Below are 16,753 nucleotides of genomic sequence, written 5' to 3' on the forward strand. Positions count from 1 at the left end.
ACAACAACATTTTATGGAGTACCATCAGCAAAAGACTTGATACGAGAGATTAGAACAACGTTGCTTCACTTTTTGAATCTGACACCACGCTGCAGTCACTGGGAGAAAACCATACAGTAGGTCTGGTTCCCAGCCCCACAGTGAAGCCTGACAGCCGACGGGCTGTGAAGCGCTGCCAGCGCCGCAGCAGCAGGCGAGCCTTCCAAACACAAGACATCTAAACTAGAGGCCAAGATTAGACACGAGAAGCAAAAGATGTGTTACCCGTGGCAACAGGACAGAGAAGCCCAGCTCGTTTGCCGTGATTCCCAAATCAGGTCTTTGATACAGATTGCCACTTGGCAAGGAAGGAAGTCCTTTCCAGCATTGTGGGATGTGGGATGGGGTGGTGATGGGGGGGATGGGGGGTGTCAATTCCAACGACTAATCCCAAAAGACTCCATATCCCCTCTTTTGTTGTGCACACGAGTTGTATCACTCGCATGTTTTGCAGCTAAGTGACGACTAATTCTGTCTTTCTCTCTCACAAATACTCATCCATACGTCTGCACGCACACACACACACACAAACACACACACACACGCACACAGATACACTTCTGGAATTTAGAGAAAATGAGTGATTGTGCTCTCAGTGCCCTCTGGAGCTCTATATCTCCTGTAATTTAATTTGCATGCCTGCCCTGATGCCTGTGTGAGGAGGGGGAGGATGGGGAGGAGGGGCAGGATGTCTGTGTGAGGAGGGGGAGGAGGCCTGTGTGAGGAGGGGGAGGATGCCTGTGTGAGGATGGGGAGGAGGGGGAGGATGGGGATGATGCCTGTGTGAGGATGGGGTGGAGGGGGAGGATGCCTGTGTGAGGAGGGGAAGGAGGGGGAGAACGCCTGTGTGAGGATGGGGAGGATGCCTGTGTGAGGAGGGGGAGGATGCCTGTGTGAGGATGGGGAGGAGGGGGGATGCCTGTGTGAGGATGGGGAGGACGGGGAGGATGCCTGTGTGAGGAGGGGGTGGATGGGGAGGAGGGGGAGGATGCCTGTGTGAGGAGTGGGAGGAGGGGGATGTTACAAGCAGGGAACCCACGGAACATGGCTGCATCCTCCCTGGAGAAGTGTACCGTCCCTGCTCTGACAGGAGAGATGTGTATTTGTGGCACAGAGATGGTAACTGCATCATGGTCGCAGATGTACATTGCAAGGCGATTTTCTAAAATTACCTGGTGTCATGGAAAACTTCAACCAGAAAGGAAAAAAAAACTGTCCACCAGAGGGAGGAAACTTCCAGGGAAGACAAAAAGCCTGAGCGATGATTACTGTATAGGAATTATCATCAGTCCAGGAAACACTGACAAAACTTTATCTGCAAGATCTGGGCCGAACCTCATTTTCAGGAATCAACTATTTTAATGACAATCTGAGCAAAATCAAGCAAACTAACACGTAAAAAGCCAATATGTTCCCTGACTAATGCCTGCTCCACTTCACTTACATGCCCATTTGTACCATGAACGAATCCTACTTAGCACCATTCATTTGAAAAAGGGCAAAGACCCTTCCATAAAAACCTTTACGGAACACGAGGAGACGGTGCTACGGTAGGAACTGAACTGGGACAAGCACGGTAAGTGCTGTGTTGTGACAGGAGAGGTGGTCCACGCTGCGGGACACTTGTCCGACATGGTGGACCTGCAGGTGCAGAGCCGCTGGCTGCTGCTTCTGCTGGTGTAGGAGGCTGGACACCACTGTGTGTGATGACAAATGTGTGGCTGAATAAGGGATTCCCTTTAACGGTGTGTTACTGTGCACACAGGCCCTCACAGTGAAGCCTGCAAGCACACTCATTTGTGCCAAATGACCTAGTTTGCAAGTACGCCGTAGCGAACACTGACAGAGGAGCGATGAATGATTAATCTAACGTCAGCCGATTGGGGTACATGGAGTGAGGCGCTAAACGGGAAAAGCGGTCTTTGGTATACAGCTCGTCCTCTATTCAGACATCGTACAGCACTTAACCTCGATGGGAGCAGTTAGTTCACATGAAAGGATATTGTTTCTCGAGCGACCGAGGCGGGGATATCCCTTGATAGTGAAATACAGTCACTGGGGAAATCCTGTATGGTGGTAGTTCATATCTGGTGGAAATAGAAAGGAGACACTTCCAGTAAGCCAGGGACTTTGTGACTGTTTATTATATCAGCTCCCTCACGCCTCTGGGCGCAGGTGCTTCCGATGGCCTCACAGTCTCACCGTCCCACTTCTGACACCAATGTAGCGAATTCGGGGGGCATCCGGGAACCGCCGCAGCCGGGACACAAACCCGGGTCTTCCACACCACGGGTGACTACGTTAACCAGTCGACTAAAGGGTCCGACCCATGGTCATTAAACTACCCGTCTTCTTCGGGAAGCGTGTCCCCACGCCTCAGCAAACCGGCTCCCTCACGCTTCTGGGCACACAGGCTTTCAATGGCCTTACGGTCTCACCATCCCACTTCTGACACCAGTGTAGCGAATTCAGGGGGTGGCCGGGAACCGCCGCAGCCGAGACGCGAACCCGGGTCTCCCGCACCACAGGCGACTACATTAACCAGTCGACTAAAGGATCCGACCCGTTAGCCAAGGGCTAGCAGGTCTACACATCCGTGATCGTTGTACTATCTCATAAAGAATTTCCTTGACTCACTGGATTATTTTGCTCCTTATTTGTTGAGCTCTTTCCCTACCATTGAGTGTTTCTTTTAACAACGTTTTTATACATATATGAGCCAAATATTAGATCAAGCCATAATTTTAGCCTACCCACATGAGCTTGTAGCTGTATTCGGAAATGGTGTTACAGTTGTATTGATAACACTGAACGCAACATATTGTGCATATCTTTCAGTTTGTTGTAAGCAGAAGTGGCGCCTCAGCTCCAAACAAAAGGCTGTCAAGGTGAAGTGGGAGCTTTCATGGGAAACGTTTTCTTTTTCTTTTCCTTTTGATGAAGCGGGTCTGAATTCGATACTTGATATTAAACACTACTTTGGATGTGTTGACCAACCCTCGTTTTACCTTTACCTCGGGACTACGGCTAAAAAGAAGGGTCTACGTCAGAAAGGTGACAGCTCGAGCGGCTTTGTGAAGAGAACAAGACTCACTTTGCATCTTGGGGCAGAAAACCAACACCTCAAAATCTGTGCAAATGGCCAGAGAAGCCCCTTCGGTCCATCTCGCTGCTCTCGTTTTACTGTTTGCCGATGATAACCTACTTCTCCAACACCTCTACCCGCTTGTTAGAAACACCCCTTTCAGACCAAGCTCCGACCCGGGTCGGACCAGGGTTGATTTTGTGTATGAAAGGGATAACCCGGGTTGTCCGACCCCGCTTGGCGACCCGGGTCGATTAAAGCAACATGGAGAAATGGCAAGATTTGGAAGCGCGGGGGCCCCTCGCTGTGCGTGGTGAGGAAGAGACCAACAGGCAGATGGCCGGGACGGTGAGGGACAACGTTGTGTGCGTGAACCGAACAAGGCTGCTGCACCAGAGAGGCGTCCGGCGATCCCCAAAACAGATCCCAAACAAACTGAAGGCACTGAAGAAACAATACACCAAGATCCACGACCACAATGAAAACCGTATTATGATGTGTGCAACAGTATTTTCGGACACACTGCTCTCGCCAATCCAGTGCAGCTCTCCTCTAGCTCCGGACAGGCCAGAGAAGAAACGCCATCGCCACCAACCTCGTCTTCTTCACGTAATAAGGGGGAGAGAGATGAGATGTCGGACACGGCGTCTTCATCAGAGAACGTAACGGTAGACGCAGTGTTTCTCAACCGGGGGTCCGCGGACCCCTAGTGGTCCGTGGTGTAATTGCAAGGGGTCCGTGAAAATAAAATATCTTTAAAAAAAAGATCCTATGACATTTATAGAAATAGGATTATTTTACTCAAATGTGACTGAGACTTTTATCTACCTAAACTATAAAGGGTAACAGGAGTTTTTTCTCTAATTACATCTGTTTCACAAGTGTAATTTATTGTATTTTAATAAGAGATCTCGCTCCCGTTTGCATTGTTAAAAGTTACTGCATAAAAATTCTGTTGTTACATATATCTGAAAGTTACTGAATACATATTCTGTTTTGTTACATATATCTGAAAGTTACTGCATAAGAATTCTGTTTTGTTACATATATCTGAAAGTTACTGAATACATATTCTGTGTTGTTACACATATCTGAAAGTTACTGCATAAGAATTCTGTTTTGTTAACTATATCTAAGTTACAACTGAAAGCTCTTATTTTTGCCCCAAAGAGTGAATAAATGCTATAATGCAATTTAAAATGCAGTTTCTACTGTTTCTATCAAATTGCAACCCCCCTCCCCCAAGATCAGGTGGAGGGGTCCTCAGGATAGATCCAAAATACGCAGGGGGTCCAAGACCCCAAAAAGATTGAGAACCACTGCGGTAGAGGACCTTGACCGGTCGGGCACGGCACATCCCTTGTAATCAAGGGGTAAGTGGAAATATGCATTCAAATATGATTCAATATTCTTCTGTGTGAATAAACAGAAGTAACCGTTAACGTTATGTATCTTCGACAACTATCGACAGCGATCGCTGTCTGCCATTGTTGTTGTCGTCTTTGCATACTGTACAGAGGTGGAAGGAGTACTCTGATCTATTACTTTAGTAAAAGTAGAACCATGAAAAATACTCAATTACAAGCAAAAGTCCTGAATTCAAACTCTTACTTAAGTAAAAGTACATTAGTATTGTCAGCAAAATGTACTTAAAGGGGAGCTATTATGCTTTTCCAACTTGTGGTACCAAGGGAAACAACAGTCGCCATTGAAGACATTATAAAAGCTCTTCTTCTTCTGAGGTACTCACGGCGACGTCTGTTACTTTAGGCCATGAATGCTGTTCGTCTCGCTCTTAGCACAGCTTGGATTTTGCTCACCTCCATCAGCAACTTATTTAGTCCATCCTCTGGTGACTGCGTGAGGACAACGAATCCAAGTACAGAAAAAATCTGAAGAATTTCAGCATTGTCCATGATTGTTCTTGCTCGTCCTCGTTTGTTGTGCTGTTGTCTCTGTGCAGTGCAGGAATTGACCACTGAATATGACGTGTTGTCCACCCCGCCCATTCCCAGATAGGACCCGGGTCCTATCTGAATTGTCATGACCCAGGCTGAACCCGTGTCGACTGGCTTGGTATGAATTGACAAAGGGTTTAACCCTGGTCAAATAACCCCGGTCCGACCCTGGTCCTTGGTCTGAACGCGGTAAAACACACCTATCACCCAAGCTCACTTCATGTTTTAGTTGACCCTAAGTCTAGACCTCAGCCTGGTGTTTACAGGCACTGTAAGTCCACTCCATCCAAGCGTGTCCCCCATTAATCAGATCTCTAATCTGATTATTGTGATAACATTGTTGTGATAAGACCTCAGCCGTAACCCGCCTGCCTTCTCTAAGGTCTGCGTTGGCGTCACCCAAAGTTTTGTTTCCGGGTTAAGATGGTTCCTGCTCTCTACTGACAGAAAATACCCTTTACGAGCTGACTGTTACGACACACTCATGTCTCGTCGTTCCAGCATCACACTCAAACGAGTCCAACCTACTGGAAACTCGTAAGTCAGAGGGCTCATTCGAACCGGGGGGAAAGGAACTTGTCACGCCAGTCCTGCTTTCCAACGTGCTACCTGTAAATACACTGTATTACATGCACCCACGCTGATTTAAATGTGCAATGCTTTGGAAGGCTTTGTGTGTCATTGTATTACTCATTTTAAACAACGTCGAGACTTTTTGTCAAGACCAGGTTCATTACAAGTTTAAAGCACCAATAAATTCCACCCTACCGGCCATTTCTTTCCGCTCTACTTCCCTGTGGTCTTTGCCTGCAAACTGCTCTGGCAATGCCTCGTCCCCTCATATTTATTCAGAGAAACATGCACACTCTCACACACACACACACACACACACACACACACACACACACACACACACACACACACACACACACACACACACACACACACACACACACACACACACACACAGGCACATATTTTTGGGGGACTTTATGTGTGGTGAGTTGCCCTGCACGGCATCAGTGGTGCACAGAGTCGTCGGAGACCCACAACAGCGTTATTATTCCTGTTACGTCTGTCAGCGCTATAAAAACCACCCTCAATTTGCTCTTGTAAAAGGAATCTGTAAATATTAATGTTGCTTTCCTTCCACTTTCTTATTTCTTCAAACTCTCACTCCCACCATTTCATTATACTGTGGGAAGGGGAGGGCCGGAGGTGTTATCTTGTCTACTTCAACACTTCCTTCAAGACTTCGGAGAAGAAAAGACGCTATAGAAAAGATACAAAAGACTCAGTACTCTCCTTCAGTGAATTACTGCAGAAAATCTCACCTTCCTCTCCCCCCCAACCTCTCTCTCTCTCTCTCTCTCTCTCTCTCTCTCTCTCTCTCTCTCTCTCTCTCTCTCTCTCTCTCTCTCTCTCTCTCTCTCACACACACACACACACACCCACACACACACAAGCATTTCTTTTGTATTTAATGCACCGCTGTTCTTTTCTGGGCCATGCCTGTGCTCCTGTCGTGTCTTTGGGCTCCAACATGGCTAAGCCAAATCACTGTGCTGAGAGGATGGCAGCCAGTCCTGTCTGCTGCCTGTGTCCCTGACTGCTATAACAGGCACACACTCTCCCACCTTATGTTCATTTCACCATCTCTCACCACCTGTCTGGCTCCTTTGTCTGGCTCTTCTCTCTCTCTCTCTCTGCCTCTACCTCCGTCTCTGTCTCTCTCTCTCTCTCTCTCTAGGATTTTATGTCAGCTATACAAAAAACACACAGGGGGCTTTCCTCAGAACTCGAATCTCTACTGTCAAAAATATATATGCTCCAACTTCTTTCTTCTTTAAGCTTGAAAGAAAAATTAGAAAAAGAATAATGCGATGATGCATCTCAAGATTCCATATGGAGCAATAACAACTGATCCATCAGAGATGAGGAAGTTGGCCATAGACTTCCTGTTCAGTGTGGAGAACTGTGACTCTGACTGTGTGGAGGAGATACTGGAGAGACTAGACTGCCTCAGCTGGGTGAAACACAGGTGGCCTCGCTGGGGTACCCATCTCCTTTGATGAGATGTCTGCAGCGGTTCAGCAGCTCAGCTGTGGCAAAGCCTCTGGAGTTGATGGACTTCCTTCGGAGTTTTACAAGACGTTCTGGACTGCAATTGGACAAGACTTACATGATGTATTTAAAGATTGTTTGGATTCTGGGACTTAACCTTTGAGTTGTAGAAGGGCTGTCCTAACACTGTTAGCCAAAAAGGGAGAGACCTTGGCCGGGCTGCAGTTGAACACATAAGGGATGAAATGCTTAGGTGTCTTTCTGGGCAGTGACCACTTTCTGAGCAAAGACCGGGAGGGTTTACTTGAAAAGATCAGTGCCCGATTGTCCAGACGGACTTGGATACAGCCTCAGCTGTCCTATAGGGGGAGAGTCTTGATTGTGAACAACTTGATTGCCTCGATGTTCTGGCACAAGTTTACAGTTGTAGAACCTCCGGACACACTCATAAGAGAAGTGCAGAAGATGCTGATGAACGTCTTCTGGGGAGGCTTTCACTGGACCAAATCTGCTGTATTGTTCCTACCAGTGTCAAATGGAGGCCAGGGCCTGATTGACATCCGCAGTCGTATCAAGGCTTTTCGCCTACAAACTGTGCAGTGACTTTTTATATCATAAACAACAGCTTTGGAGTGAAGCAGCATCTGTGCTGCTTCGTAGGATTATGTACCTGAACTATGACAAGCACTTGTTCCTCCTGAACCTAGCTGGCATGGAGTTCACTGACACCATTCTATCAGGCTGTCCTCTGAGCTTGGGGAACAGTCCTAAACACCACAAGAGACTACTCCCAGATCTATGGCAGTGTAGGGGAGGAACCACTGTTTATAACCCTCTGATACACTGCAGGATGCTCAGCTCCATAAGTGTATGGAGAGCCCTCGCAAGAGCTGGACGTACTAAGTTAGAGGGTCTCAGATCAGGAGGACAGTGGAAAATGGCTGATATTTTGAGCCAAGAGCCTGGTTTTAAATCTCTTCGTCTCATGGAGATGTTGTTGGAGGAAGTGATCAGTGCACTTCCTGGTTTCTTCAGAGAGGCACTAGGAGCAGAGTGTGGAGAGAATCAGCCAGTTATGCAGACTGTTTTTCCATCTTTGTCCATCCGTGCTACAGTGGAGGAGCAGGAGGAAGAAGTGAAGGGGGGCATTCTGTCTTTCAAAACACCAAAACTACAGGACTTCTCAAGTACATCAAAAAAGGCCTTGTATGCGGTCAGTGTAAAGGTTCTCAACAGAACATCACTAGCCGGTGTACAGGAGGTGGTCGAGTGTGTTAACACCAGGTTCATCTCCCAAAGGCAGCTGGAGGTCCCTGTACAAACCCCCCATAGAGAAACACACTGCTAATCTACAGTGGAGGGTGGTACATGGGGCTGTGGCTACGAACAGATATGTGACACATATAGATCCTAGAGCAGGGACTCACTGCTCTTTCTGTAATAATGAAGAAACTCTACAGCACTTATGGCTCCGATGTCCCATATTGAGCCCTCTTTTCTTGGTACTGCAGCGGGGGCTCAGAGGTTTAGGAGAGGTTTTCAAAGAAAGCCTGTTTATCTTTGGTCCTAGGTACGCAGCAGCACAGTGCATAAGTGTCACCTTGGTTAATTTTCTGATAGGTCAGGAAAAAATGAGCATATGGCTCAGTAGAAGAAACAAAATGAAAGGCACAGGGTCCACAGATACTAGACTCATGTTCAGGGGTCTAGTGGCTGCTCGGCTGAAAATTGAGTTCTCGTTTTTCAAAATTATTTCAAACTTGGAAGAATTTGTTCCTGTTTGGGTACATGGAGCTGTTCTGTGCACTGTAGAAAACCAGGTACTTATTCTTAATTTCTGAAAAAGGGAAGGTCTGTATCTTTTGTTTTTGCTGTGTATGGGGATTTTTGTGTTTCAATATGTATGGATATTATGAGTATCTGTGCTAATACTAATGTTATTTTAATGTGAATGGAAAATTGGGTCATTAAAGACTTGGTTAAAGGTCAAAGGCCTCTCGGCCTCTCTGTCTCTCTTTCTCTCTCTGTCTCTCTCTCTCTCTCTCTCTCTCTCTCTCTCTCTCTCTCTCTCTCTCTCTCTCTCTCTCTCTCTCTCTCTCGGTGTTTTTGTCTCTTTCTCGCCTGTGGAGATAGACTACACTGCATCTGAGCCTTTGTTCTCCGAGCAGGTCCCTGTAAAGTGGAAAGTCTTGTTTCGTCGGGGCAGCAGCTCAACTGGCTTGCAGTTTTTTTCTCCGACTCATGCTAAACGGAAACGAATGGAATGTATTTGTAAGAGTGTCAAGCTGCTGTAGTCCTATTTGTCAAATCACTGCCCTGCACAGACAGCCCGGGCAAAGCTTCCTCGTGTCTTTTAAGCCCAGTAAACTGAACAACAGCATATAAGGCATAAGTAAGAACTAGTGACGGTGTCTCTTCAGAAAATTATGTCAGTATATTGAATAAGACGCGGTACCGGCCAGACCGAATCGTTTCTGTTTAGCTCTATTCATTCATTACCCTCTGCATGACTGTACTCAAGAGAATCGACAACCCAGAATCTTCTTTTTTACTGTATGGACTTACTGACAGTCTACATCTGAAGGGGAGAGGATGGTACAAGAAGCGATGCTGTCCCATCCAAAAGCTTACCTGTACTTGATTTGATAGTCTCCTGCCCCACAGTTTGTCCCAGAAGGTCATACTGGTTCAAGCGGGAGCTCTCGCCTCCCACGACCACCGACTCAGAGGCGTTTCGAGTCCAAGTGTATGTTACTTCTGACACTGTGTAAGCATCTGAAACAAAAGATAGCACGTTGAAAAAAAGAAAAAAGTTACACATCTGGCTGTAAAATCAGGTACAAATGGGACGAACAAGTGAGGAAGAAAAGAAAGCCACTTCATTTTGTCGTTGTGCAGTATGAAAGTGTTCTCTGCGTGTAACCCATCCTATTGTATAGCAGCAGTTGGCAGCGGCAGCACCCGGGGACCAACTGCAGTTCTTCTTTCCGTTGCCTTGCTCAGGGGCACAGGTGGGAGTATTTTGGGGGGGGGAATCCCCCCCCTTTTCTCCCCAATTGTATCCGGCCAATTACCCCACTCTTCCGAGCCATCCCGGTCGCTGCTCCACCCCCTCTGCCGATCAGTGAGGGCTGCAGACCACCACATACCTCCTCCCATACATGTGGAGTCGCCGGCCGCTTCTTTTCACCTGACAGTGAGGAGTTTCACCAGGGGGACGTAGCACGTGGGAGGATCAGGCTATTCCCCCCCAGTTCCCCTTCGAACAGGCGTCCCGACCGACCAGAGGAGGCGCTAGTGCAGCGACCAGGACACACACCCACATCCGGCTTCCCATCCACAGACACGGCCGATTGTGTCTGTAGGGACGCCCGACCAAGCCGGAAGTAACACGGGGATTCGAACTGGTGATCCGCCACGCCACCCGGACGCCCCAAAGGCAGGAGTATTAACCCTAACATTCGTGTCTTTTTAATGGTGGGAGGAAACCCACACAGACACGTGGAGAACATGCAAACTCCACAAAGAAAGGACCTGGGACGGCCTAGGGTTCGAACCGAGGACCTTCTTGCTGTGAGGCAGCAGTGCTGACCACTGGGCTGCCGTGACTGCTGAACTCATCAAAACGAACCTGTAGGCAGAATATCAACTACATGCGAGCGTAATTTAAAAACTTGTGTGCTACACTAAGACCGCCCGATGAGGAGGATACACGGATTAAATGCACAATATACTTTCTCCTTGACAAACTTGTTTTACAATTAAGACAAGTATCGTCATTACACACAGATATTCTAATGACACGTATCGAGCTGTGTGCTGTACTACACACAGAGCTGGGCCTTGTGAAACTGACCGCACATCATGCATCAATGCATTAAAACTGAACGTGCAACAAGACCACAGTAAAAATGTATTGGACACGTGGTGTACTGACGCTGTAATTCACTGACCTGAATTAAATGTTGTGAACTTCCCTGGTGTGTGTGTGTGGGTGTGTGTGTGTGTGTGTGTATGTTAAAACTCTATCATAGTGACATTTGAAAAGAAACCTAATGCTGGGGCGTCATGTTGGCGTAGTGGTCTATTCCGTTGCCTACCAACACGGGGATCGCCAGTTCGAATCCCCGTGTTCCCTCCGGGCGTCCCTACAGACTCAGTTGGCCGTGTTTGCAGGTGAGTAGCCGGATGTGAGTATGTGTCATTGTCGCTGCACTAGTGCCTCCTCTGGTCGGTCGGGGCACCTGTTCAGTGTGATGGGGGGGGGGGGAATAGCGTGATCCACATGTACCGGAGGAGGCATGCCTGCAGCCCTCCCCGGATCAACAGAGGGGTGGAGCAGCGACCGGGTCAGCTCGGATTCCCCCCCCCCCTTTCCCCCCAATTGTATCCGGCCAATTACCCCACACTTCCAAGCCGTCCCGGTCGCTGCTCCACCCCCTCTGCTGATCCGGGGAGGGCTGCAGACTACCACATGCCTCCTCCCATACACGTGGCGTCACCAGCCGCTTCTTTTCACCTGACAGTGAGGAGTTTCACCAGGGGGACGTAGTGCGTGAGAGAATCACGCTATGGCACCCCGACCAACCAGAGGAGGCGCTAGTACAGCGACCAGGACACATACCCACATCCGGCTTCCCACCCGCAGACACGGCCAATTGTGTCTGTAGGGACGCCCGACCAAGCCGGAGGCAACACGGGGATTCGAACCGGCGATCCCCGTGTTGGCAGGCAACAGAATACACCGCCATGCTACCCAGATGCCCCTGTGCTAGACATGTTAATGCACCTGAATACTTTTTAAATCTCTCTTGACTGTTTTGCCACCTTTTCGGTTTCTGGTTCACCCCGCGCTCTGAGGGGCACCTGCGCTACTCTGGTGCCAGACAGCCGGTCTGTCGTGTCTGTGGGCATCACCGCCGTCGCAATTACTCACAGCTGCCAAACTTCAGCGGGCAGGAGTGGAAGTCCATGGGGAAGTCCTCCAGATGCATCGGGCACTCAGCATGCACCGTTAACCTGCAGCCAATTCACACACAGTTGAGCACGCCTGGTGAACACACGAGAATTAAACAGCAGCAGCAGCACACAACATGGCTCGCTGCCCATGAGCAATTACAGACACGTGTCCGTGATACCTGCGCAATATGTGTATATATGTCCATATGTACGTGTCTGCATATACCTTGAAGGAGTGGTAAACCCTCTCCTATATGTTTTTGAGCTAAACACATGTTGGTATGGCTCTAAGCTGGTAGACCTGATGGTCCTCACGATAAACTCAACAAAGAAACACAAGACTCATCACACACCTGCTTCCAGAAACACAATTTATGCTTTTCCTTACATCCGAGGGAAAACACGTTTGTATCAACCCCCTCCCAACTTCCATAATGGAGCATCGAAGCTGCTGAGACTCAAGCGACGTAGGCAACACATGTGGAGTCCAATGTGTTAGACCAATAAAATACATCTACACCCCTTTATATCCTTTATACGTGGACACCACCATCGCTGTCTTCTATGCCTACACCCTTTATATCCTTTATATATGGACACCTCCATCACTGTCCTCTATGCCTACACCCCTTTATATCCTTTATATATGGACACCTCCATCACTGTCCTCTATGCCTACACCCCTTTATATCCTTTATATATGGACACCTCCATCACTGTCCTCTATGCCTACACCCCTTTATATCCTTTATACATGGACACCACCATCACTGTCCTCTATGCCTACACCCCTTTTATATATGGACACCTCCATCACTGTCCTATGTGCCTACACCCCTTTATATCCTTTATACATGGACACCTCCATCGCTGTCCTCTATGCCTACAACTCTTTATATCCTTTATAGATGGACACCTCCATCACTGTCCTCTATGCCTACACCCCTTTATATCCTTTATACATGGACACCTCCATCGCTGTCCTCTATGCCTACACCCCTTTATATCCTTTATATATGGACACCTCCATCACTGTCCTCTATGCCTACACCCCTTTATATCCTTTATACATGGACACCACCATCACTGTCCTCTATGCCTACACCCCTTTTATATATGGACACCTCCATCACTGTCCTCTATGCCTACACCCCTTTATATCCTTTATACATGGACACCTCCATCACTGTCCTCTATGTCTACACCCCTTTATATCCTTTATACGTGGACACCACCATCACTGTCCTCTATGCCTACACCCCTTTATATCCTTTATATGTGGACACCTCCATTACTGTCCTCTATGCCTACACCCCTTTATATCCTTTATATATGGACACCTCCATCACTGTCCTCTATGCCTACACCCCTTTATATCTTTTATATATGGACACCTCCATTACTGTCCTCTATGCCTACACCCCTTTATATCCTTTATACATGGACACCTCCATCACTGTCCTCTATGCCTACAACTCTTTATATCCTTTATAGATGGACACCCTCATCACTGTCCTCTACATCTACACCCCTTTATATCCTTTATACGTGGACACCACCATCACTGTCCTCTATGCCTACACCCCTTTATATCCTTTATACGTGGACACCACCATCAGTCTCCTCTACATCTACACCCCTTTATATCCCTTATACATGGTCACCTCCATCACTGTCCTCTAAAGAAGAATAGAAATACAGCTTCACCTTAATCAGCAGTTTCACACTAAACATGAAAAAGAAACAAAAGTGAAAAATAAAAATAAAACTGAATGTGAAGATAGGTTGAACTTGTCTAACATCATTTTATGTTCCTTGCGACAGCTGTAAATGCTCTCTGACTGCCTTCAGCAGTAAGCTGATGGACAGACACTATGTCACATGAAAGAGAAATGTTTTTAAGGCTGGCCCTGGGATTTCTGATGTGTGGCCAGTGATGACAGTACAATAGGACCCAGTCCAGTGTTTTCCAAGGTAAGTGGTCTTTCCAGCTCCAAGGTATTGTTTCTTTGAATAGGCACCAGGGGGACTGAGACATGGTTTAAGAGGGAAGAGAAAAGGTTTTTTTTACTGGCATTTGATCGCAGGTTAAAATGACCGCATATGGTTCCAGGTACAAGGCCCCCTTAAGAGGAGTATTTTGGATGCTTTTTTCTATTCAAAGATAATTTAAAAAAATGCATGCACTGAAAGAACAGACGACTGAACATAACCAGAGTAGCTAACAGAGCATGATGGGCGGACTGGCCATCTGGAGTACTGGGAGTTCTCCAGTCGAGCCGTGGGCAGGTGGTGAGCCAAGCACGACTGATACAGAGAGATAGATGAAGTCTCCTTCTGTTTGGGTCAGTCATCCAGCCAGAGCATCTCTTCAAGCCTTTCATAGCATTTTCCATCCTCCTGGTGTACCACCCGTTTTTACCTGGTCACATCATGACCCCTTCTTACCGTTTGAAAGAAACATGTGTAGCGCTATCTATCCCTTTTAACTGTCAAGGACAACGCTCCTGAGTTCTCTATACAACTCGGTATCCAATAAACTATTGAAGTATGGTAACTTCGCTTTTTATGTGTTTAAAGTATGTTCTAAAGGCTCTAAATGTCTTACAGTGTCATCTGGTAACTCCAACTAAAAGGTTGACTACCCCTTTAAGGCGCTCAAATATGGCATATGACCCCTTTACGGCAATCTAACATGGTCTAGACACCTCAATGTGTCACCGAGTAACTTATATTAAAATGGTGGACCAGCCCTTTAAGGTTGTCTCAATATGTCACTTACCATAGCCTATACACCACAGGAATAAACACACATGAATAATCCACACTCACACAGGTACATAGAATTATATATATAAATTTATTATGAGTAATAATTATTAGAATGAATGAAAGTGATAAGCCTCAATGGCTAACAAGCATCTGCTTTCAGATATACACAAATTAATCAGACTAACACATTAGCATACAGCTCAATAACCCTATAACTAAGCCGGCAATAAAATAAAAGAAAGTCAACCCCCAGTTGCAGGCCTGTTTCTTTATCGGGTACGCTGGGACCCTAAACAGCCCTCTTCGCTCCCCTTGGAAGCCCGCACATCCAGCTTGTACTCACAAAGAATGAATGCTCCTCTTCGTCTCGCGTTTCCCACCGCAGCGAATGTCAGGCCGGCAGCCCTCCTAGCTAACTGGCTAGTTAGCCGTTAGCCGTTAGCACCATCTCACGGTCGAACCGTGCGCTCGCCTCGGCAGACCAACACGGCAACAGACGACTCCTTCTGCGTTCCTCGATGGTCGCATGAACCCACCACTACACTGTACTGATAACGTTACTTCGCTAAACTAGAAGACGGCCCGACTCACTGTGTGGAGAGCCCCTTACCGCATCCAGTCCATTCGCCCGTCTTGCTGCGCTAGCAACGAACACCGACTGGCTAGCTCGCTCCGTAACGTCGCTGGGTCACATATGGTCACATATACAGTTCCCGGGATGGGTCTCGGTCAGACACCCGCACACATCACTGTTCACTAAACTTCAATCACATTTCTCTCACCGCAAAATAGCATATAACAACTCGACATCAAACTGCTCCGTTTTGCTCACACAAGGGACGAGAGACCTCCTTCCCTCCGTCCAGTCTGCTCGTGCTGACGTTTTTCGCTGCCCTCTCAACCAATCACATTCAAGGTAAGTTTCCACTAAAGCAAATGCATTTCACATTGGTAAACAACTGTTTTGCAGAACAATATCAACAATATAATATATTCATATTCAAAAGGTATACAAAATAACAAACATAGGCCAAAGTCTTATCTAATAGTGCAATGTAATATATCTAAGGCCTATAATTTAACCACAGGGTTACACATGGATTCTCATGTCCATTAAAACTCATATCAGCACGAGTGTCAGTCCAGCTGACATCTCAAGCAGTCTCATTTCATCCTGCTGTATTTCTCACTGCAGGGTTTTGGGGTTTGGGTTACGCTGAAGTTAAGACATTTCAACAAGGTGGACAAACCATTACACCCATCACAGCACCTGGACAGCAGGGATCAGTTGACCATGACCTTCGACCTCAGACCCGGGTAAGACAAATGGGTGGCAACATGGAGATGATTCAGGAATTAAATCAACCATCCATTAGCTAAACTGCTTATCCTGCTCTCAGGGTTGCGGGGATGCTGGAGCCTATCCCAGCAGTCACTGGGCGGCAGGTGGGGAGACATCCTGGACAGGCTGCCAGGCCATCACAGGGCCGACACAGAAAAACAGTCACACCCAGGGACAATTTAGTATGGCCGATTCACCTGACCTACGTGTCTTTGGACTGTGGGAGGAAACCGGAGCACCCGAACAAAACCCACGCAAACACATGCAAACATGCAAACTCCACACAGAGGACGACCCGGGACAAGCCCCAAGGTTGGACTACCCCGGGGCTCGAACCCAGGACCTTCTTGCTGTGAGGCGACCACGCTAACCGCTGCGCCACCTGGAATTAAATCATGGAGTCATTCAATCTATTCACTTTTATATGATCAGTTATAAACAGCTGGAGATGACAAAAGCAACTTCAGCCAAATGACCTGAGACCACATGTGAAAACTGACAAATTGCAATAATGTAACACATGAACAGTAACAT

General features: G+C 47.4%; 1 protein-coding gene across 1 annotated transcript in view; it reads right to left on the bottom strand.

Moving 5' to 3' along the window:
* Positions 1–16,753, bottom strand: part of LOC130126850 (gamma-aminobutyric acid receptor subunit alpha-2) — a 60,212-nt gene that overhangs the window by 15,319 nt on the left and 28,140 nt on the right. Inside the window, exons 5-6 of the mRNA XM_056296497.1 lie at positions 12,083–12,165; positions 9,778–9,921 (exon numbers count right to left, since the gene is read on the bottom strand). Coding sequence (XP_056152472.1) covers positions 9,778–9,921; positions 12,083–12,165 — 227 coding nt within the window. The remainder of the gene's footprint in view (positions 1–9,777; positions 9,922–12,082; positions 12,166–16,753) is intronic.

This window comes from Lampris incognitus, chromosome 1, assembly GCF_029633865.1.
Source record: "Lampris incognitus isolate fLamInc1 chromosome 1, fLamInc1.hap2, whole genome shotgun sequence".
Taxonomy (NCBI): domain Eukaryota; kingdom Metazoa; phylum Chordata; class Actinopteri; order Lampriformes; family Lampridae; genus Lampris; species Lampris incognitus.